General features: G+C 52.9%; 2 protein-coding genes across 3 annotated transcripts; one reads left to right on the top strand and one right to left on the bottom strand.

Moving 5' to 3' along the window:
- The first annotated feature begins 2,706 nt into the window (after positions 1–2,706).
- On the top strand, positions 2,707–7,394 carry TESK1 (testis associated actin remodelling kinase 1). 2 transcript variants are annotated; one of them, XM_061200290.1, is made up of 10 exons: positions 2,707–3,223; positions 3,348–3,469; positions 3,600–3,648; positions 4,183–4,329; positions 4,666–4,748; positions 4,915–5,005; positions 5,252–5,335; positions 5,487–5,576; positions 5,713–5,827; positions 6,166–7,394. In XM_061200290.1, exons 1-10 carry the CDS (start codon positions 3,005–3,007, stop codon positions 7,050–7,052), a joined length of 1,887 nt encoding a protein of 628 aa, XP_061056273.1. In that variant the 5' UTR covers positions 2,707–3,004; the 3' UTR covers positions 7,053–7,394. The 2 variants fall into 2 exon arrangements, with proteins under 2 accessions (XP_061056273.1, XP_061056274.1); XM_061200291.1 differs by lacking the exons at positions 2,707–3,223; positions 3,348–3,469; positions 3,600–3,648; positions 4,666–4,748 and having other exon boundaries at positions 4,190–4,329; positions 6,166–7,371.
- Positions 7,395–7,886: 492 nt separating this feature from the next.
- CD72 (CD72 molecule) lies at positions 7,887–14,524 on the bottom strand. Its single transcript, XM_061201153.1, has 8 exons — positions 14,416–14,524; positions 14,199–14,306; positions 13,554–13,625; positions 12,851–12,940; positions 12,177–12,512; positions 9,505–9,653; positions 8,731–8,846; positions 7,887–8,031 (listed from the first exon to the last, which is right to left on the bottom strand). The coding sequence occupies exons 1-8, from the start codon at positions 14,495–14,497 to the stop codon at positions 7,887–7,889; spliced, it is 1,098 nt and encodes a 365-aa protein (XP_061057136.1). The 5' UTR covers positions 14,498–14,524.
- Between the last annotated feature and the right edge of the window lie 8,255 nt (positions 14,525–22,779).

Below are 22,779 nucleotides of genomic sequence, written 5' to 3'. Positions count from 1 at the left end.
TATTGCTAGTTCAGTCATAGACTGGAGTTTGCATATTGTAATGTAAATATACGTCAACTCTATTCTAAACAGTTTTATTATGACTTTAATTAAATAAAAAAGGTTGTAAAATGTGATGTGTATGTGTGTACCGTATGTGTACTTCTTAAAACAGGTAAAAGTCCTGACCCTTTTATATACAGGTTTGAATTTGAAATTACATTATAAACACTTATGCTTTATTGTTCTAAATAAAGAATTTTACACACTCTCAAAAAAAAATTCTCTTCGTATATTTCAGCATGTTTCTTGTGTCTCCTTCATGGACTTCATCCACCCACACTTTAATACTGTTGGTGTTCCCTAGAAGTCCATTGTCAGCCTATCTCTCCTTCCCTACTTGGATAATGGCATCCACCTTCAGTTTTCTTTACCATCACATCACCCCTTCGTTCATGGCAATCACCTACCTCCCCCGCCCCCAACCTTTCCTCCTCCTGGATTCTTTATCTCAGTTGATACTCAGTCATCTAAGCTAGAAACTTTAAAATTATCCTGGCTGATGCTCTTTCTCTCTACAGGACTGACTGACTTTGGATACTAATCAATCAAGTCTTCCCATTCTAGTTGATTGTTTCCTCCTCCCCTTCCCTATTATCCCTACCCTAGTTCAGTCCTCATCCTCTCCTCACCAGAAGCATTGTCAGCACCTCCTTCCTAATTAGTCCCCCTGCCTCCATACAACCACAATAATCTGTCTAAAACAGGAACCTGGCTCCTCTGCTTAGAATTACTATTACCAGCTATAGATATTCTCAAACTTGGGTAAAGGGTCAGACACGAGTCGATTAAATTATTCTATTACTTAAACAAAAGGAGGCATAAATTCCTAGTGTTTACCGATCTTATACAACTATAGAAAACAAACTTACAAATTACATAGTTGTAGATGTTAACACGTAATGTGACGAATGAGCTTGTTTTGCTGAGACCAAATTGCCTCTGGAAGAATGAATATGATGCATATGGCCTGTCTCCACTGGCTGTGGAAGGACTGTGAATCTCTCCAGCTCTTTCCTCTCCAACCTTGTGCGAAAACTTCGCTTGTACTGAGACAGCATCTGGCCTTCTCTCGACCTTCCTGCACCGTTTATAATTTAAGACTGCCTTTATTCTTTTCTCATTAGCTCCTGACAATTAAATAGTATGAGGCTCTAACTCTCTACAAACATGGGACAGGACTCTGTCAGAGGCGGTCACCCACACGGACGCGGACTGTGCAATTAATTTTCTTTTTAGCTTACCACAGAAATAGAAATATAGTACTTTAGAATATTTGAAAAGAACTCAGCCTCGCTCCCTCAAGCTCTGTCGCAGTCCGTTTCACTCCCGAGGCCCAACTGCCTCCCTCCACTCCGCCGCTAGGTGGCAAGCGGCTCACCGACGCCCACCACCGCTAGTCCCAGCCCAGTCGCCGGGATCGAGTGACGTCACCCATCCCCGGCGATGATTGGCTATTCCGCCGATGACCGGGAGGAGGAGCCAGCGGAGAACCGAAAGCGTTGGGTACGGCGAGCGCACAGGGTCCTGAAACGTTGCGTGCGCACTCAGGACCCCGCACCGCTTTAGAGGCTGGTTGCAGGTCCTCCTCCCGCCTGAGGGGGCAGACCCGATTCCTACCTGATGGGGGCGGTACCTGCCTAGAGGGGTCACACTGAGGGGCGGACTCACGTCGAGAGGAGGGGTCACAATGACTGGTGGAGTCACTCTGAGAGGTGGGGTCTCACTTGGTAGGAGGAACACACAAAGGAGGGGTGTCGCCCTGAGGGATTCTGGTACACACTGATGGTGGCCGTGCCATACTGAGGAGAGGTCTCACTGAAAAAGAGAGGGGTCTCCGAGAGGAACGGCTCCTTGAGGGGCGGGGTTTTGCCAAGGGGTGGGATCTTGCGCAAAGAGGGGCTTCCCTACAGGTGGAGGCTTCTCTTTTGAGAGAGAGGGGCATTTGGACGAAATAGTAAGAGTAAGGTACAGGCTGGGTGGTCACTAGACAGAGGCTCTGGAATCTGAACTTTTTTCGAGGGAGGCGGGATGGAGTGAGGAGGAGTCGGGGCCACACCCGGAATGGGCTGGCCAAAGGCTCACTACAGCTCCGGGGCATCACAACCGCCTAAGAAGGTAGAAAGTGTCAGGGAGTCCAGAGGTTTAAGGTGTAAAGGTCGAGACCTGGGAAATGGGCAGGCTGGGCCAGGGCGGAGGCTGGGAAGGCGGGTAGGTTGCTGGGCTGCCTCCGACTGTAGCTGGGCCAGAGGGGTCTACTTTTCTGCCCTGCCGGTCCTTGGAGCCCAGGAATCTGGCGGCTTCCGGAGCCAGACCCTCAACCGACAGTGACCTGAGGGAGGGAGGGGAGAAAGGACTCCCAGGGCAGCTAAAAGACATTTGACCTGCGCGTACGCACAATCAGCCCTGAATTCCCTTCAGTTATTCAGCTCAGGCCTGAACTTATTTGACCCCGACGCCCCAGACCCACTCGCCTAGGGCGTCGCGGCTTCTGGTTGCGGGGTGCGCACCTGAGGGGGCGTGGCCGCTGCCCGGAGGCCGGGCTCGAAGGAGTTAAGCAGAGGCCCGGCTCAGCCCCGCCCCGGCAGGCCGCGGAGCCTGAGCCCCAGCGGCGAAGCGGAGCAGCCGCCGCCCGCCCGCCCGCCCGCCTCCGCCTGCGGGGAGCCCGCCCGCCTGCCCGCCGGCGCCCGGGAGCGCCACCGCCACCGCCCGGCCCAGGCCCAGGCCCAGTCCCAGGCCCTGCGCAGAGCGGAGCGGAGCGGCGTCCACCCGGGCCCAGCAAGCCGGCGCGGCGGGGGCGGGCCCAGGATCTTCGGCGTATCTTCCATTCTCCTGGGCGGGAGCGGGAGGGATCGGGAGCCCCTGCGCCCCTGATCGGGCTGGGCCCGCTCCCATGGCGAGCGCGGCCTGCCCGGGCCCCGGGGACCCTGCCATGTGAGGCAGGCCCCGGGCTGGGGGCCCGGCCATGGCCGGGGAACGGCCCCCACTACGGGGCCCAGGGCCCGGGCCCGGAGAGGCGCCGGGGGAGGGGCCTCCGGGGCCGGGGGGCGCTGGCGGAGGCCCGGGCCGGGGCCGCCCCTCCTCCTACCGGGCTCTCCGCAGCGCCGTGTCCAGCCTGGCGCGCGTGGACGATTTCCACTGCGCCGAGAAGATCGGGGCCGGCTTCTTCTCTGAGGTCTACAAGGTAGGACCAGCAGAGTGGGCAGAGGGGCGGGACCGAGACTTAGACGCCAGGCTGGAACTAGGAGGCCCGGACCCTGGCGACCCGCCCGACCTGCGCGGGACTCGCCATCCCCTGCTGCCCCCAGGTTCGGCACCGACAGTCAGGGCAAGTCATGGTGCTGAAAATGAACAGGCTCCCCAGTAACCGGGGAAACACGCTGCGGGAGGTGCAGCTGATGAACCGGCTCCGGCACCCCAACATTCTAAGGTGAGCGGCCCCAGCCGCTTGCTGGGAAGCTTGCTGGGGAATAGGGGAAAGATCCCGCGGGAAAAGTGGGAACTGTGGAGAGGCCGGGGCTCTTACAGCCTACCCTGCTATCTTTCCCATCCTCTTCCAGGTTCATGGGGGTCTGTGTGCACCAAGGGCAGCTGCACGCTCTTACAGAGGTGAGGATGGGCCAGGAAGGGGGGGACTCCACCACAACCACCACCAAGGGGAGAGAGAGTCAGCGGCCTGGTGCATCTACAGAGGAGTAATGAGAGGCAACAGGACCCGGGGGAGGCTTCCCTGAACTTCCCTCCAGGCAAACCACAAATAAAAGGCCTCAGCTGGTCCCAGTCCTTTTTATCCTTTAGAAGGGTGCTGTCCAACAGATCTTTCTGCAGTGATAAAAATGTTCTATAGCTGTGCTGTCCAAAACCATAGCCACTAGCCACATGTGGCTAAGGAGCACTGGAAATGTGGCTAGTGTGACAGGAACTGAATGTTTAATTTTATTTAACCTTAATAATTTAAATTTAAATAGATGCACCTGTGTGGGACATGATAGCCTTAGGATATGAATGGGGGACCCTAGGGCACAGACTCACCCTCTTGACTTTTGTGATCCTCCTGAGTGTCCCCAGGCTTATAAGTGGGAGACCTAGAGGACAGACTGAAACTTTGATATTCATTCCCCTTCTCCTACCCCTATGTCCCAGTATATGAATGGGGGGACCCTGGAACAGCTGCTCAGCTCCCCCGAACCCCTATCCTGGCCTGTCAGGCTCCGCCTGGCTTTGGACATCGCCCGTGGCCTGCGGTACCTGCATGCCAAAGGTGTATTCCACCGAGACCTCACATCCAAGGTAGGCTGGCCAGGTGGGTGGAGGCATGAAAGGGGATTTGAGATTAGATTGTAACTAGCCCGTGGGTATTGGAATTCGGATAATAGACAGCATTAGGATGTTGGGGCAGCAAGACACTGGAGAATGGGGGACTGGGGTGAGGGGAGTGCTCTGAGGGACTGGGTACCATGCTGTGTTTGGAGTGACGGGTGATGTTGCAAGATTGGGGTGCGTTGGAAAACTGGGAGATCAGAGAGGGTTGGGGTTATTCTGGAGTGACGGGTCTTTGGGGTGCATTTTGGGAGATCAGAGAACAGAAGGTAATGGGTATGTGGGGATGCTATATGTATATGTCAGAACTGTCTGATCCGGCGGGAAGACCGAGGCTTCACAGCTGTTGTGGGCGACTTTGGGCTGGCTGAAAAGATTCCTGTGTATAGGTGAGGTGAATGCCCCATCCCCCTAAATCTCCCAGATGCCCCTTATCTAAGTGAAGCCCACAGGGACATTTCCCTTGGGGTAGTGAGGGGGCTGACCTCATCCCCTTTTGTTTGGGGAGGGTGTCTGGGTAGGATGTTCCTGACCACTCTGCCCCTGCCCCTGCAGGGAAGGGGCAAGGAAGGAGCCGTTGGCTGTGGTGGGTTCCCCTTACTGGATGGCTCCAGAGGTGTTGCGGGGTGAGCTGTATGATGAGAAGGTAAGATATCAACTCTTCAGATCCCCAAGGCCTTCCAGAGACCCTTGAGATACTCTTATAAGGCTCCATCCCAAGTTCCTCAGCAACCCTACCAGATATTCAGAAGACCCCCAAGATCCCCCTTACCCCTCACATCCCTTCCAACACAGGAAAACTGTCAAGACTCCCCCAAATTCTGACGTATTCTGACAAAATTCTTACATGAAACTGTCAATGCCTCCCCCTGACACTCGCTCCTACCCCTAGGCCGACGTCTTTGCCTTTGGGATTGTCCTCTGTGAGCTCATCGCACGAGTACCTGCGGACCCTGACTACCTACCCCGTACTGAGGTGAATGATGCGTCCAGGTTTAAAAGGAGGAACTCCAGACTAGGCACATCATAACCAAGGAGGGTTCCCTGGAGGTTGAGGTCCTGACTGGGGGACAGCAGGAGAACTCGAGGAAGGCTGACCTGGAGGCCCCTCCTCTCTGTCCCCACAGGACTTTGGCCTGGATGTGCCTGCTTTCCGAACCCTGGTAGGGGATGACTGCCCACTGCCCTTCCTGCTCCTGGCCATCCACTGCTGCAGTGTAAGAGCCTCACTCTCCCTCCCTGCCCCCGACCCCCACCCACCAGCTGACAAGGCCAGCCGGCCCAGATGACAGGAGGAAACTCAGGGACCCTCTTCTGGAGCACTGAGTGAAGCTGCCCGTCTCTCCCCATCAGATGGAACCTGGCACTCGTGCTCCCTTCACTGAAATCACCCAGCACCTGGAATGGATCCTGGAGCAGCTGCCTGAGCCAGCCCCCCTCCTCAGGGCTCCCCTGGCACACAGTCAGGGTAAGTGAGCACAGCTGGGGTCCTTTTGCCTCTCTCTTCCTTAGAACTCAGAATCATCCGGGGAGACCAAGTGTTTTTATTAGTTGAGAAGCCTGGGTGCGGGAGTGGGGTGAGAGGACATCTCAGAGAAGATCGTTTTCTAATTCTAGAGCCTGAGGGAGGGGAACAAGGAAAGAAGAGGTAAAGGGGGCTGGAGGGGACATCTCCCCCTTTCCAAAGCACCCTGTGGGACTCCCTTTTCTCAGCTCTAGTCCCACCAGCCTCCTGGTGAATAATGAGACCCTCAGGGAACTATGATCAATGCTGAGAACAGTGACCACAGACTTCTCTGTCTACAGGGTCTGTTCCAAGAGGGGGTCCCTCTGCCACACTTCCCAGGCCAGACCCCCGGCTCTCCCGAAGCCGGTCAGACCTCCTCCTGCCCCCGTCGCCAGAATCGCCCCCCAACTGGGGGGACAATCTGACTCGAGTCAACCCCTTTTCACTACGGGAAGACCTCAGAGGTGGCAAGATCAAGCTCCTGGACACACCCAGCAAGCCAGTCACCCCCCTACCCCTTGTACCACCATCACCACTGCCCTCCACCCAGCTGCCCTTGGTGACCACTCCAGAGACCTTGGTCCAGCCTGGGACACCCGCCCGCCGCTGCCGCTCGCTACCATCATCCCCTGAACTCCCCCGACGTATGGAGACAGCACTGCCAGGTCCTGGTCCTCCTGCTGTGGGCCCCTCGGCTGAAGAGAGGATGGAGTGTGAGGGCAGTAGCCCTGAGCCAGAACCCCCGGGACCAGCTCCCCAGCTGCCCCTGGCCGTGGCCACAGACAACTTCATCAGCACTTGCTCCTCAGCCTCCCAGCCCTGGTCCCCTAGATCAGGAGCCCCCCTTAACAACAACCCCCCAGCCGTGGTGGTGAACTCCCCACAAGGCTGGGCTGGGGAGCCCTGGAACCGGGCCCAGCATAGCCTGCCCCGTGCAGCAGCCCTGGAGCGGACAGAAGCCTCGCCGCCCCCGTCAGCCCCCCGGGAGTCCGAGGAGGGGCTGCCCTGCCCTGGCTGCTGCCTCGGCCCCTTCAGCTTTGGCTTCCTGTCCATGTGCCCCCGCCCCACACCAGCTGTGGCCCGCTACCGCAACCTGAACTGCGAGGCGGGCAGTCTCCTCTGCCACCGGGGGCACCACGCCAAGCCACCCACAACCAGCCTGCAGCTGCCTGGGGCACGCTCTTAGCAGTGGGGCCTGTGGTCTCCGGCCTCCACCCTTGGCCTTCAGGATGCCCTGTGAGGACAGAGCGCACATGCTGGCCTGTGCCAGCCCCGGATGGGCTGAGCAGCGCTTCTCCCTGTAGAGGGGAACCTCGGCATGGACGTGAGGAACACAACATTTCCTTTGCATCCCCTGAGCTTGCTCTCCCGTGGGGATCACTGAACCAGACAAAGCGTTGCTGACACATGAGACTAACACGTGCAAATTATTTAAAAATATTTCAATAAAACTGCCTGGCTGGCTCCGGGCTGCCCCTATCCGCTCAGCCCGTGCGCCCTCCCCACCCATTCCACTATGGGAGGTTTTGGGGGAGGCCAAAATCTCTTCTAGAAGCTTCTTCACTCTTTCCCTGGGAACAGTCCAGTTTGTGGGACAGGATCTCTATTGGCAGCAGGCTTGCCTAGCAATGTTGGGCGTGGATCAGCCCTTGGCCAGGCACTGTCCAGGCAGAGTGAGGACACACTGCAGGGAGGTGGAGCTTAGGACCTGCAGGCTACAGCGTAGGGATGAAGGGCACAGGCTCTTGTTGGCGTGAGTATCTGGAGGATTAAAGCGTCAGGGAGCTCCACAGTTGACTGTCCCTAAGAACCCTCACCCAGCTCACCCCATCTCCTCCCCAGCTCCCTGGACAGCCACATAGCGTCCCCTGCCCAGCACCCCCTTACATAAGCACAGCCTGGAGGCTGTGGACATGGCTGTCACAGGAACAAGTTTTCCCCCTGGCCTCTGGGCCCCTGCCCTGAGACCCTCTGCCCCCGGACTCCCACGCCTCTGTCCCATCCCCGACACTTACCCAGCTCAGTGCAAAGAGTGGTCCCCATCTGGATACCTGAAAGCTTCCATCTCACAGATGGAGGGAAGAGAAGAATAACAGTCCTCTGCCTTCAGACTCACCAGCCACTCGCCTTCTACCTTGGTACATTTTTGGCTTTGACCATAAAACCTAAAGGGTGGTGATGTAGCACTGGGATAAGTTCTGGCCCCCTCCTATCCCGTCCTCCCTTCTCTTGCCCTGCACAAACCTAACCCAAGTCCTAACTCACCCTGCCTACCTAAAGCCGTGTGTGGGATGGTTCAGGTACAGGTGTCTGGACCCCAACCCGAAGAGGCTAGAGGACCAGGGAGGGAAAAAATCACCCAAGGTCCTAAAGATGGAAACTCCAGTTAGGTAACTACCTAGGTTAGGTCCCTGGGGTTGATTCTCAAAGTTACCCCACTGCTTCCTTTCTCACTTCCCTGGGGCAACTCTAGTATACCAAGTGGCCTTGACTGAAAAAGTACAACCTCAGTTTGGGTAGCCTTGTCTGGGCTGAGAAGTTAGAAGGCTGGGGTTCTTCATCAGCTGTGAAGCCCTAGCTAAACCCTCAACTTGTCCCCCTGAGAGAAAGATGACATAGGTCCCAAACTGGTAATTTTTTTTTTTTTAAGTAAAGCACGTGCCAGGGATGGCTAGGTACTGGGGATAGAATAGAAAGGAAGCCTGCCTGTTATTAATCAAATAGAAGAAATGGACAAATGGGTAATTATAACATTGATTTGTGAAAAAGTTTTGAGAGTAGGACCTGGAGGGAGATCTCATTACTGTGTCTTTATGAAGGGATTATAGAGGATTTTTGTTGCCAAAAAGTCCTAACAAACTTACCCTTTGTATCTTGTACCATCACTCCACGGCCAGAACTTATTTCTGAAGTCAATCCAGTATGATTCAGCTGAACCACCTTGTGCCAACACCTTACGTAAGCTTCTGGCATAATGAGTCTGAAGGGAGATTCGGAGAGACCAGAGGTGTGTGAGGAGTGATGGGAAATATTGGAATAGGAGGAGGGAGGGGGTGTCGGGAGGAGGGGACCTGGGCTGATGGAAGAAAGTGAACACTAGAGAGGCTATGAGCTTTGGCAAGAGGACTGTGCCCGACCTTGGTGCATGACATCGGCTCATCGGTGACCATCCCCGCATCCTTCAAGTGCCACCCTGCAGATGCAGGCTGACCCTTCAGTTCACGTGCGTGCATGCGGGCACGCGCGCGCACACACACACATGCTGGGTAAGAATTTCTGCCAGCCTTTGAAGAAGAGTCATTCTGTGGGCTGTTCTGGTCACAAGGAACCAATCCCTACAATCCAGCCCACCAGGTATGGAACCTGTCTGCCTGAGAGGCCATGAGAGTCAAAGAACCTGTTCAGCAGCCCAGAGCTGACCAGAAAGCTGAGATGAGAAACAGGTTAACGTAAAGATGGCTTGTTAAGTTTCAACTCTCAGGCCAACCCTAATCAGTTAATAGGGCCATCTGGAGCACTGCTGAGAAGCTGCATGGAAAAGGGACGCACGCCCTGTGTGCACTGCCATCCCTGACTTGATGACATATGTCCCTTTACCCAACAATACCCATACAGTCTTTGAATAGGGGTTTTCTTACTCCATATGAATAAGAAATGTCGCTGATTTTGGCCAGTTCAGAGGACAGAGATTTACAATGGCTTTGGCTCTCCTCCCAACTTCTCTTAGTAATTGAGATGTAAAAGCAACTCCTCTCATTCAGTATCCATCCCAAGGGACAGCAGGAATCTAAAAAGCAGAAAGAGTGTGACAGCACTGCCCAGACCCAGGAGGGAGATCTCAACACTTGGGATGAAAGTGACCACTCAGCAATCTGGTTGCTAACAATGTTCCCTGGGGTCGAACCTCAGTGCCTTCACTGACTTCTGGTCCTTAATCTTTGCAATCTTTCTTTCTTCGCCTCCCCTGGAAATGCCATACCTGTGCATACTTAGTAAAAGCCTTTAACATTCAACAACTTTACTCCTTAAAATGTAGGAGGTTTATTTGAAAAGGACTGGTGGTACTCTCCCCAATTTCTGAACAATTGCTGTTTACTCCCCCATTTTGGCTAACTTCACCTGGGCCCCCAATAAACAAATGTTCAATAGGCCTCCCATTCGTTTCATTGGCTCCCTAAAGCATTTCTCACTGCATATTCAAACTTTCCCACACTCCTCAAGCGGCTAGCCACCACCTTCCCCTCCACTCTTCCACAAGTAGACAACCTTGCTGCCTGCTTTGCTGAAATTGTCAGACACTTGACGTGTGAACTCTCTCCATTTTCCTCCTCTCCACCTCAAAATTTGTCTCTTCTCTGTTCTTCTTTTCCTGACTATCTGTCAGAAATAAACCTCCCTCTTTCTTTAACATCCCACACCCCAGTCTATGCTCCTGATCCCAACCCACCTCTCTCCGTTGCTTTGTCCCATCCGTCCTACCTCCGTCACTCAAAAATTATTGCTTCTCCTCCAGTTCCCTCTCTTCTGTCTACGTTTTCTCATCCCCACCGAGCTACTGCCTTAGGTTACTGTCCTACAGCAACTTAAAGGAATAAAAAGAAGTCGGTGTGGCCAAATGGACAAGGGTGAGGGGATAAGCAGCATGCTGAAAGGTAGGCAGGGGCCTTGGAGGCCAGGTTGAGGATTTTTTATTTTTGTATTATGAGCAAGAGGAAGTCAATGTAGGGTTTTACACTGAAGCATTTTGTCCTCTGGTTGTATCCCAAGTGCCTGGGTACAGTGCTAGACATATAGTATGTATTCCATAACTTTTGATGTAATTAATTAAGTGAAATAACATGATCTTAACTGGGACGACATGATCAGATTTTTGTTTTTAAAGGATTACTCTGGCTGCAACATGAAAAGTGGATTTGGAGGGGGGATGTTTAGGAAAAACATTCAGCAAGCTGTTGCAGTTATCCTTGCAAGACATGAAGATGGCGGAAAATGCAAATGGATATATAGACTTGGTGATCGAAAATAGAAGGAGTTCCTCTCTGACAGAGTAGGGCATCTGCTGAGCGTGAGAGAGAGGGTAGTAGGGTACAGAGAGCCAGCCGACCACTGCAGATTTGCCAGGCAGGCAGTGCTGGGGCCCCAGCTGAAGTTGAGACTAGAGATTTGTGGCACCAAGCAGAATGACTGCACAGCTTGTCACCCCTGGGTGCAGGCATGTGCATTCATCCAGGACAATGGAGCCAAGGAGTGAGTGGGGTGGCTGAAGTGATGGGCCCCCAAATCCAAGATGGGTAGAGAGAGACATGAAGACAGGTGATGGCTGACGGGAAGGGAGGAAACAGGGGAGCCAGCAGGTTGGAGGCCTCCGTGAGGTTGAAGAAGAAGTGTGTGGAAAGCCTATAGAAGGCCAGTTGTGGTCAGAGTGAAGACCTGAAGCCATCCTTTCAGCAGAAGAGCAGTTTGGGATGCTGAGGTCTAGGGTTCAGCTGTGGGGAAGGAGGGGGCAGCACTGTCATGGAACTGAGGCTTGTAGAGAATGAGAAGGTTAAAGAAATGAGGGCTGGGGGTGTCTGTACAGAACCTCTCTGTTTTAAGCCTTGGGGGAGTAGCCAGATGCCCCTGAGATAGACAGAGCCTAACCTCTAGACAACCAGTCCATGGACATTCCAGTCCCCTTGGGCTGGGGACCCTGCCTCAACCTCAGCCAACTTTGGCAGACCTTCTATGTGTCCCCCTCCCTCATCCCCACACATGGGCTGGACTCCTCCTTTCAAAAGGGATGAGCATTCCACCCTAATTCCCTGTGCTACAACACCCCTGCCCACCTCACTGCGAGAGCTTCAGCTGCCTTGCTCCAACCCCAGACTGTACCTCATCCATCAGTAATTCTTAATCTTTTGGGGAATCTCAGATGTAGAGAGAATTAATTAAAGCTACAGGTCCTCTCTTTAGAAAAACGTGCGAACAATCAATTTCACATCCAAATTCAGGGGGTTCCCAGATCCTTGACACTGATGTCAAGCCAGGTGAGCCCTGAGTTTGCTGCTCTGGACAGTGTCATTTGCACTGCTGGCTACCACCCTCTTCTCCCCTACAGGATCAGCCTTAGAGCTGGGTGAGCCCTCCCTAAAACCAGTATGCAGCTAGATCCTTCGCCCTGTAGGCCCAGGGTGCACAGGTCATGTCAGCCAGCACTCTGGTTCATTACCCCTTTCCTGAACAACTCAGTGGCTCCCTAATAGATAGACCCCTCACTTCAATCCATCCTTCATGGCAGGTCCTACCATCTCCCCTTTCCCAGAGCAGATACCTGGTGAGGTGCATGTGAAGAAGGGCTTCAGTGTGTCCCGCACGCTGCTCAGCTCCTGCTCCAAGTTCGTCCTTTGTATCTCCTTATTTCTCAAGGCCTCTTTTGTCTTCTCCCCATCTGACTGGCAGGCCTGCAACTGCTCTTTGGTAGCCTGGCCAACCTTCTGTTCCACCTGTAGTGTTTCCTGACTCTGGGCCAGCTCCCTCCTGGACCCCTGCAAATCCTCTTCCCTCTGCCCCAGCTGGGTTATCTTTAGGCGCAGCTGCTGCCTCAGGGTGCTGTTAGTGGCTTCCAGAACCCTGTTCGTCTGCTGGAGCTGCTGAGACACCTGGAAATCTGTTTGGCCATAAAGAGAGATTTGGAGGACATCTTCAGCCATGCTCTGGTGCCCTGAGGCTTCAGCATCAGTCCTTTGGCTGCTTCTTGCAACTTTTTGCATAACAGGCTGGAATGGAATATAAGATCTGACTGCCTAAAGCTTAAGGAGGTACTGGATTAGGTGAGGACAATTTAGGAAGTCACGGCACTCTGAAACAGACCTGGCTGGAAGCCAGACGAAAGCTGAGGATGTGGTGGTAGTGATTCCGGGCCCTGCTGAGGAAGGGAAGCTGTTGGGGAGAGTGGGGGAGAAAGTTGTCTGGGGTAAGTGGGAAATGGGGGGCAGCCATACTCACAGTGCACTCCCAGGCAGGTGGCAGCCACCCCTAACAGCAGGCAGGCGAGGAGCAGGCCCAGAAGGAGGTACTGCATGTAGGATGCATGGCCTTAGGGAGACAGTGGGTTGGGGGCAGTGAGCCCCACGAAAGTTGATAGACTGGGGGGGTGTGGGTGGAGGAGATTCACGGGAAAGAGCATCCCGCAGAGGACTTGGAGCACGCGCGGTGGTTTCTGTCCCGCAGAGTTTCCGCAGGTGGAGGAGGTAAGGTGTTCCAGAATAAGGGCTGGGGATTGTTACCGGTAAGGACTGAGGGGCACTACCTGGTAGGACGGGGAACTAAATCTCAGATGGAGACCGGAGAGGGGGGTACGTGAATGGGGACCATAGTAAGGGGGAAGGGGGCAGAAGATCTGGGTCGATGCGTCGGAAGGATCTCTCTAAGGATGAGGGTGAAAGCGGCAGGGGAGGGTGTCACGGGGCTGCCCGGGCTGACCGGAGGGCTGCGCCCCGGGCTCAATCCGTGGGCCAGACCTGCACACCGCGGGGCCCAGCACCACCTCCCGCGGGGACCGGTGCCAGCACCTGGCTCCGCGAGCACCCCGGGGGGCCTGGTGGGGGAGGGCTGCCCAGCCCGAGGCCGCGCCCCGCCCCCACTCGGAGGCCCGAGAAGAGCTGGGCAGCGGGTGGCGCGCGCGGGGCGGGGAGGACCGGGTACTCACAGGGGAGAATCCGCCCGGCAGCTGGTGAGGTCACGGGGCTCCAGGCGGCAGCTGGCTGCTCCGACTGGACCCCTGCGGAAGGGATCGACTCCAGTTTGAAGGTGAGAAAGCCAGGATATACCCCTTCTCCCCACCCTCACCCCCTCCAGTCTGTCCTAAGGTGCCTTCTGCCACTGCTCTGGGACACCCTTAGCGCTCTCCGGAGTTCCGCATCTCCCCTGGGACTCCCGTGTCCCTCCTGGGTCTTACCTTATCCTTTCCCTGGGGACCCTCTATCGCCCTCCTGGGTCTCCCTTTATCTTTTACTCTGGGGGCCCTCATCTGCCTGCCAAAACCCTCTCCCCGGGAGTGCTCTCCCCCCTCCCCCTTCCCCTCTCTTCTCTCTCCCGGGACTCCCCATTTCCCACTCGCTCTCAGCTCCCCAACAGGGCTGCCCTGATCCCTCCGTGGAGCCCTAGCTCCCCACCGGGGTCTCCACCTTACCCCCCGGGAGCTTTATCCTTCCTTAGCTCCCATAATTGGTGCTGTTCTCTTCCTGAGAATCCCCAGCCTTTCTCCAAGGGTATTGTCCTCCCAAGAATGCTGTGGACTCCCCAGCGCAAGACACAGTCCCCCATAAACACACAACCCCTGGGATCTCCAGACCTGCTTTGTCCCCTAATCCAGCGGAAGCCAAGCTTGAGGGTCCTCCTGGGCCTGGGGGCACTTGAATATTCTCATAGGTGAGTTCTCCTTCTTCATCAGCCTCTGGGTCTGGAGAGGAGAGAAAAGGTGGGGTCAGGATTGGGGTCTCTGGGGTGGGAGTGGGGTCTTCAAGGAGGATGGAGATGCAGAATCAAGGAGACACCTTATCCACCCTTACCTTGTCCTAGCCGGCTGGAGATGCTCTTCTTCAGGGGAGCCTTCACAAATCGCAGGTCTGCATAGGTGATGGCCTCAGCCATGGTCCTGAGCACCTCTGCTCCCACTCGCCTCCCTCCTCTTCCACCGGCCCCAGGCTTTCTTGCCACTCTCCCTTCTGTCCCTTCACACTCTTAGGCTCTGTGTTCCCTCTGTGACTGCACAGCTTAGTGCTTTGCCCTGTGACTTCCAGTCACAAAAGAGGAAGATGTGACCCAGCCTCAGACAGATGGGTTCAGTGAAGCAAACGGCATCCCTGAGCTCCGGCCAGAGGGGCAGGGGAGGGGAACCTGAGGTCCAGAGCATGGGGTTCAGGGCTGTGGGGTGTCACAGAACCAATACTCAGGCCTGTCCCTGTGTCTTGCCTGTGCTCCTCCTTCATGCATCCCAGACCCACCTTGATAGTGCTGGGCTCCGAACGCCCACCCTCATCATCTACCCTGATTTGCCCCACGCTTCTTTCCTGGCTGCCCAGTCCACGGGCTTTCTATGTGCAGTCGGAGCTCTTTTGTGCTCAACTGACCAAAGAGGATCTCCCTAATCATTGCTCCAGGGTGGGGCTTCATCCTCCCCTTCAGATTGAGGGGTCCTAGTGTGAAGCCCTAGCTCCTCCTTATCCTGAGGTTCCCAGTAGATATGAGTTCCCAGAAGGGGGATCCCTGATTTGGTGGGACTTTTCTCTCCATCAGTTTGGGGGCTTTCAGGGTGGGCCCGGCTCCCCCTTCTACTGTAGTCCTACAGAGCTGCTGAGAATCCCACACACAGAGAAGTTCTCAGTCCAAAGCCTTCCCTGGGAATGAGGCAACCCTTTGGAGGATGCAGAGGATCTGGGACCAAACTGACTGTCCTGTGTAAACACCCCCAGACTCTCGCTTCACAGCCTCTCCCTGGCCTCCTCCACCTTTGTTGCCCTAATGATCACACCTGTGGCCAGTCAGCCTCTTCCTTGTCCCATCCTGCCTTCTGGCAGACTAACGCAACCCCTGTGTTCCGATATCTGAGCCAGACCCAGCAAGGTGAGTCCAAGAGGCAGAACCTCTGGGAAAGGCCAGGCTGGGAGTGAGGGTGAGGGACACCACAGTTTGTGTGCCTCTGGAAAAACCTTCAGCACTGACTGTTCATGCACCTTGTTGGGGGTCAGGGAGCAGATGAGCAAAGGACTTGCATGGGGATGAAGATGGACTGCAGCTTCTCAGAGGGGAGGCAAAGAGCAGGGCTGGGTTCTGAGCGGGCAGACTCTGGACCAGCCAAGGTTTTGCTTTCTTCTTGGTTTGGTTTTGGCTTCTCTCGTACTTTCCTAGTAAAATTCTTCTATTAACAAGTCCCTCCGGTGGACCTAGAGTCTGTCATACAGAGTGAAGTAAGTCAGAAAGAGAAAAACAAATACTGTATGCTAACACATATATATGGAATCTAAGGAAAAAAATGATTCTGAAGAACCTAGGGGCAGGACAGTAATAAAGACGCAGACTTAGAGAATGGACTTGAGTCCATGGGGAGGGGGAAGGGTAAGCTGGGACGAAGTGAGAGAGTGGCATGGACATATATACACTACCAAATGTAAAATCGGTAGCTAGTGGGAAGCAGCCGAATAGCACAGGGAGATCAGCTCGGTGCTTTGTGACCACCTAGAGGGGTGGGATAGGGAGGGAGATGCAAGCAGGAGGGGATATGCGGATATATGTGTACGTATAGCTGATTCACTTTGTTATACAGCAGAAACTAACTGTCCCTTTACTCCCAGCCCCAATGAAAAAGGGGGCCTTTGTGGGGGAAGACCAGGGACTGAGAGGCCTGGCTGGTGGAGGAGAGGAAACAGGGGGGAGGGTGTGCGAGCTGAGCAGGGGTGCAGAGGGCTCCCTAAAGTTCTTGTATCAGAATGTGACCCCCGAAGGGCTCACTGCAGGTGAGAAGAGGCTGGGGCAAGACAAGGTATGGAGGTGGGAAAAACCCACCCTGAGTCGGTGACATCCTCCCCCTCAGAACCCTCCCCCCAACCCGCAGCTGCAGGGAGGAAAAAGGAAGGAGAAAGAGGTCCTCCCCACATGCTAGCAGCTCGTAGTGTACGGTTAGTGGTGTGTGGAGGGGTGCTGTGATAGGCCTAGGGGTCTGATGAGAGCTCTGCCCAACAGTGTCACCCAGCCCCCCCCAGAAAAAGTGCCCACTGACACAGAAGAACACATTTGTCACCTGAGAAATGTGTCGGGGGGAGAGGCAGACATCCACATGGGTGTGAGCGTGCAATCATGCACCCGCATCCCCAGGTCTCTGCAGTCTGTTGGGGCGTCTGTGAGAAGCGAGCATCTCTGCTCAAGCCTGCCTGGAGGGTTAAGCATGGAGGATTCTGGTGCCTGAAGGGTGCATGTGACGGCTGTGTTTTTTTTCCATTGCGGGAAATGACAGGTCATTTTCAGAAGTCTTAAAAGGTCATGGGGACAGAGTCTATAAGTATTTCCTTTTGAAGGCTAACTCTTTCCTAGGGTGTCCCTGCAGCTGTTAACCGTCCCTGCTTGATTAAAGTTTCCAACACCCCAGCCCCCTCTCCCAGACAGTGAGAGTGGTGTGTGCTGGTGACTCCCTGGGGGCCTCAGGGGCCTGTGAGAGTGAGTGGGAGTGCATAGAGCAGCTGGTGGCAGGAGTGAGGGGGAGTGGTCAGGGTACTGGTACCTGTGGTGCACAGGGCATGGGGTGTAGGGACAGCGTGTGTGTAAATCAATTTCAGGAACACTTGCAGGAATTCTGTAAACTGTAGATAATGTCCCAGTTTTCAGAACCCATGTGCAACAGGGCCTGGATGCCAGGTAAAATGCCAAAACCAAGCTTCAAATGAGTATGTGCTCAAAAAAGGAATCAATGGGCATGCTGCCTAACTCGACCCTTGGAGAGGCTTTAGGAGGGAGGGTGCCCAAATGGGACTGGATGAGCTAAGCTGCACGCCCACAATGCCTTGGATGTCTTAGGCTAGGTGGTCTGTGTTTCTGTCCTCTTTAGCTCTTTTGGTGATGGATACACATCTCCTTATGACACTCTGCATTCCCTCAGTCCTAGACCATCGTGTGGCCTTCTTTTGTGAAGAAGGTATGAGAGCAGAGTTCGTCTCCTTCCCCATGTGTGCCACATAGGGTCTTTGCGATATTGACATGTATATTTCCTTTCGAGGCTGGACATCAGAAAGGACAGCTGTAACTCTGAGCTGCACCTCACCTACCCAAATGTCAGGAATGCCTGGGGGCTTCTCAGAGCTGAGGGGCCAGTGCTGTACATTTCAGCTTTTCCAGGATCATAATTTCATCTGAGATCCTAGAGGACAAACACCAAAGCCCATTTCTTGCCCTCTCCTGACCCCTCCATGCTTATTTCAGGGAGTGGTTCTACGGTAAACAAGAGGAGGGAGCCCAGCTATGAGGGCCTCGGGAAAGAATTTGCTGTGTGGAAAGGAGCTCATCTAGGGACTTCCCTGGTGGTCCAGTGGCTAAGACTCCGCATTCCCGATGCAGAGGACCCAGGTTCGATCCCTGGTCAGGGAACTAGATCCCTCATGCTGCAACTGATACCCGGTGCAGCAAAATAAATTTTTTTTTTAAAAAAAGGGGCTCATCTGTATAAACTTTCGTGAAGTCCAGCCAACATCAGGAAGTCAAGGAAGTCTCCTGAGACTCTGAAAGTCAGGTTCTGTCCATCTTCATTACCTTAACCCACTGACTCCAGGAGGTCCTAATCTACAGATAGCATGTGATAGGCAGAAAAATGGCCTCCCCCAAATGTTCACAATCTAATCCTCAGAACCCGTGGACAGGATAGGTTACTTTACCTGACAAAATTGTTAAAGTGATTAAGGACCTTTAGATGGGGAAATCATCCTGTTTTATCCCGGGAGGCCAATCTAATCACAGGTCTTTGAAAGGATGAAGCTTTCAGGGCCATGGGAAGAAAGAGATTCAACCATGGAAGAAGGGGCAGAGAGATGTGACATGAGAAGAACTCCACCTGCAGATGCTGGCTCTGGAGCTAGAGGAAGGGGACCACGAGCCAATGAATGCAGGCAGCCTCTAGAAGCTGGAAGAGGCGAAGGAACAGATCCTCACCTAGAGACCCCAGAAAGGAACCAGCCCTGCTGACACCTTGACTTTAATCCAGTGAGGTATGTGTCAGACCTCTTACCAAGGAACTGTAAGATAAGAAACTTGTATGTTGTAAGCCGCTAAATTTGTGGTAATTTTTTACAGCAGCAGGAGATAAGTTTCCTGAACTGTGGAGGAAGTATGATGTAATGGAAAGAACATGGCATAAAGAAGCCAGCCCTGCCACAGTGCGTGACTTTGGGCAAGTCACAATTTCCTATCTGTAAAATATGGGATTTTCTAGATGATATCTGACATCAGTCAAGGGGTTCATGGCTGGAGATACAGTAGGTGTTAATTTTAGCAAAAGCATCGCTAAAAGTCTGTTGAAATAGCTTCAGAGTCAGGAGGGAGGACTGTGGGCCATCTGACAACACTATTAAGGGGATTCGTGCAGCTCTTTGATCACTGAAGGCAGAGTGCCAATAGGTCTCCAGTGACTGCCCTAGGCCTCTGCTTGGTCCTCTCTTGAAAGCACATTCATATATGCTGATGGCACAGAACTCTAAAGAAAAGCAAATACACCAAAAGGCAAACTCATGATTCAAACGTTGCAGCAGAGCAAAATGATGGCTCCAACCACAGACTGAAATATAATAAAGGTAAATAAAACAGCTAGAATCTATTGAAAAATGAAACTTGGGGCTCAAAAAATAAATTACATAAGCATAGGTTGGAGGCAGTCCTGGCTTAAAAATAGTTTATGTATAAATGTCTGAGGGGAGAGACAGTTATCAGTCATTTTGGAGCTAGAAGGATCTTAGCTTGACCCACTTATTTTGCAAATTAGGAAACTACACTCAGTGGGCTATAAGTTCATTATGAATTAACCGTATGACTAGGAGGGCTGGTGATAAAAGGCTGCCCCATAGGACTACAGCCTCTTTACCAAGTATGCCAAACATTGTGCCGGCCACACCTACAGCCCCTTCTAAGGGGGGCCAAACCCCTGCTGATGAGGCAGCCCTAGACCCCCAAAATTGTGTTATGTGACCTCCAACCCCTCTGACCTCAGCTGACTGAGATAACCAAGTGGACAGCAAACTCAAGGCTGGCCTGTTCAGAGACCAGCCAGTGGCCTCTGGGGTGGCCTGGCCTGGAAATCAGGGAGGATGTGAGCTTATCAAATTTTAGTTCTCAGGAATTTCAATGGGAGAACATGGAGATGAGCACTCAGGTAGCAGTGGGAGCAGAAGGTGAAAGGATGCAGAGAGAGAGTCTATGTGGTGCCCGGAGTCTCCCACGCTTAGCAGTTGTGCCTGGCTCCTACTCTCCCACACACTTAGAGCGGAGGGATTATCCTGGCAGGTAAGCCAGCCTGATTATCATGAGGAGATAGGGTTGCTGCTACCTAACGGGAGCAGGAGGAGCGGATCTGCATGCAGGAGATTCATGGGCGCCCCTTGGTGCTTCGTGCCCAGTGATACATCATCCACAAATGGGCAACGGTGACCTCCCCAGCCTGAAAAGGACACAATTGTCGGAGCTCCGACCCCTTGGAAATGAAGGTCTGGGTTACCCACCAGACAAGCCATCTAGACCAGCATCAAGTGCTGCTTGAGAGCGAGGGGGAGTCTAGAATGGATGGAGAGAAGGAAGAATCTCCGCTGCAGCCTTAGCACCAGCTACAGTAGTGTAGCTTGTCCCACTAACCCTCCTAGTGTAAGGTTTTCTTCCTCTCTTTCCTCCTCCACTTTTAAGAAATTGTGACCTTGGGGAAGCAGTGACAGCGTGACCTGAGGAGGGGCATGAGTGGATCTGAGTGATGCAGGCACAGGCACACAGAGCCTCAGCCATCCCTGTCCTCCTGGTCTTTCCACTTGGTGTGCTTCAGCCTGGCTTCCAACTGCCAGCATCTTTGCAGCTTTTCTTTGGCAGGCAGTGAGAAAGTGCTGGAAATCAGTAACTCGCACCAGAGCAGCTCAACCGATGACTGGTGGGAACTGGTGTACCCCCTAGCAACCTCACCCTGGGGGGCTAACTCTGAGGGCACTGGTCTACACTGGCTCTCAGAGTTTCCCAATGGCTTTGAGCCCCAGTTTTCCACCATGGACGTAAAGTGGTACCTCCTTATTACTTTAAATTTTATTTATTTATTTATTTATTTATTTATTTATGGCTGTGTTGGGTCTTCGTTTCTGTGTGAGGGCTTTCTCTAGTTGTGGCAAGTGGGGGCCACTCTTCATCACGGTGCGCGGGCCTCTCACTATCGCGGCCTCTCTTGTTGCGGAGCACAGGCTCCAGACGCGCAGGCTCAGTAGTTGTGGCTCACGGGGCCTAGTTGCTCTGCGGCATGTGGGATCTTCCCAGACCAGGGCTCGAACCCGTGTCCCCTTCATTGGCAGGCAGATTCTCAACCACTGCGCCACCAGGGAAGCCCTCCTTATTACTTTAAATTGCATGTCCCTGACTCCTAGTGAATTTGAACGTACTTTCATGTTTGTTAACCAGTTGGATTTGCTCTTCTATTGACGTTAGATCCTCTGTATACTTTTTCTCCCCCCAGAATTTTATTTTGAAAATTCAAAGCCTAGAGGAAAGTTGGAAGAATAATACAATGAATACTTATACGTCCTTCATCTAGTATGTCAGTCAAGGCTCAAACTGTTCTCACCACATAAAAGAAATGACAATTATGTGACATGATAGAGGTGTTAGCTAACCATGGTGGTAAGCATAATGCAGTATATAAATGTATCACATCAACACATTGTACACCTTACACTTACACAATGTTATTATATCTCAATCAAAAATGATGCAGAGAAGTAGACCATTAGGGTATGCGTACACATATACATACACGCACATAATTTTTTTTCAATTAAGAGATTTGTTACAGGAAATTGCCCCTACCCAATTAATGCAATTATAAGAACTAGTTAAACGGTCTGTGAAAGGTCATTATCTTTGCTTCTGATGCTGGAGTTTGGAGTCTGCAGGGCAGGCAGCTGCAGGGGCAAGGCGGATGGAAAGTGGGAGGGCAGGGATAAGCCAGACCCATGAGGACAGCCTGGAAGCCGAGTCAGTCTCTCACTACCTCCAGCTGTGATGCTGTGGGTGTCCTGCAAGAGAAGCTGTGCCCTCCCCCACCAGGTGCCACTGCTCTGGAACAAAAGCCCAGCTGGTACACAGTCCCAGCCCAGCTTCGGCTCTCAGTAAGGATGGCCTCCTGTTCCAGGACTATTTCTTATTATATCATCCTTTCTCCAACGAACTGAATTGCCATGTTCCCGTATACACAAACACCTAGTTTGGGATTCCTGTTTACCTATTGATTCCCTTTTACTTATTGATTTAAGTGGTCTTAGAGCATGTTCTGATATTTGGTAAGGCAAATTTCTCTTTTTCTTTTAAAATATTTGTCCTTGACTATTCTTTGAAATACAAATTGGAACTATCTTAATGGTCTACTTTAATTTTGGGAGAATTGACTTTTTTTTCTGATATTTTATCTTCCCTTCCAAGGGAAGGGAAGAGGGAGGGTTGAGGGAGTTCCCCAGTGACCTAGTGGTTAGGATTCAGCACTTTCACTGCCAAGGAGATGGTTGATTTTCTGTTTGTCCCACTTTTGCTTTGTATCTTTTAATTATATTGTATAACTTTCTTCATATGAGTACATATGAAGTCAATTCTTGACTAAATTTACATACTATAAAACTTCTATAAAACTATAAAACTGGGAATGTAATGTACAGCATGGTGACTATAGTTAATAATATTGTATTGTATATTTAAAAGTTACAGACTTCCCTGATGGCACAGTGGTTAATAATCTGCCTGCCAATGCAGAGGACAGGGGTTCAAACCATGGTCAGGGAAGATCCCACATGCCGCGGAGCAACTAAGCCCGTGCGCCACAACTACTGAGCCCGCATGCCACAACTACTGAAGCCCACGCGCCTAGAGCCCGTGCTCCACAACAAGAGAAGCCACTGCAATGAGAAGCCCGTGCACTGCAACGAAGAGTAGCCCCCGCTCACCGCAACTAGAGAAAGCCCGTGCAACGAAGACCCAATGCAGCCAAAAATAAATAAATAAATTTATTAAAAAACAAGTTACTAGGGACTTCCCTGGTGGTGCAGTGGTTAAGAATCCGCCTGCCAATGCAGGGGACCCGGGTTCGAGCCCTGGTCTGGGAAGATCCCACATACCGCAGAGCAACTAAGCCCATGAGCCACAACTACTGAGCCTGCACTCTAGAG

This window comes from Eubalaena glacialis, chromosome 9, assembly GCF_028564815.1.
Source record: "Eubalaena glacialis isolate mEubGla1 chromosome 9, mEubGla1.1.hap2.+ XY, whole genome shotgun sequence".
NCBI lineage: Eukaryota > Metazoa > Chordata > Mammalia > Artiodactyla > Balaenidae > Eubalaena > Eubalaena glacialis.
This window is presented reverse-complemented; position numbering and strand designations above follow the sequence as displayed.

Bases quoted from the DNA above. Each gene is read 5' to 3' on its own strand.
- TESK1 (XM_061200290.1), top strand. From the start codon at position 3,005: ATGGCCGGGGAACGGCCCCCACTACGGGGCCCAGGGCCCGGGCCCGGA. The intron at 4,330-4,665 runs GTAGGCTGGCCA...TGTATATGTCAG, and splicing joins ACCGAGACCTCACATCCAAG to AACTGTCTGATCCGGCGGGA. The intron at 5,828-6,165 runs GTAAGTGAGCAC...CTCTGTCTACAG, and splicing joins TCCCCTGGCACACAGTCAGG to GGTCTGTTCCAAGAGGGGGT.
- CD72 (XM_061201153.1), bottom strand. From the start codon at position 14,497: ATGGCTGAGGCCATCACCTATGCAGACCTGCGATTTGTGAAGGCTCCC. The intron at 12,513-12,850 runs GTGAGTATGGCT...ATGGCCAAACAG, and splicing joins CACCTGCCTGGGAGTGCACT to ATTTCCAGGTGTCTCAGCAG. The intron at 8,032-8,730 runs GTAAGTTTGTTA...ACCACCCTTTAG, and splicing joins GATGGTACAAGATACAAAGG to GTTTTATGGTCAAAGCCAAA.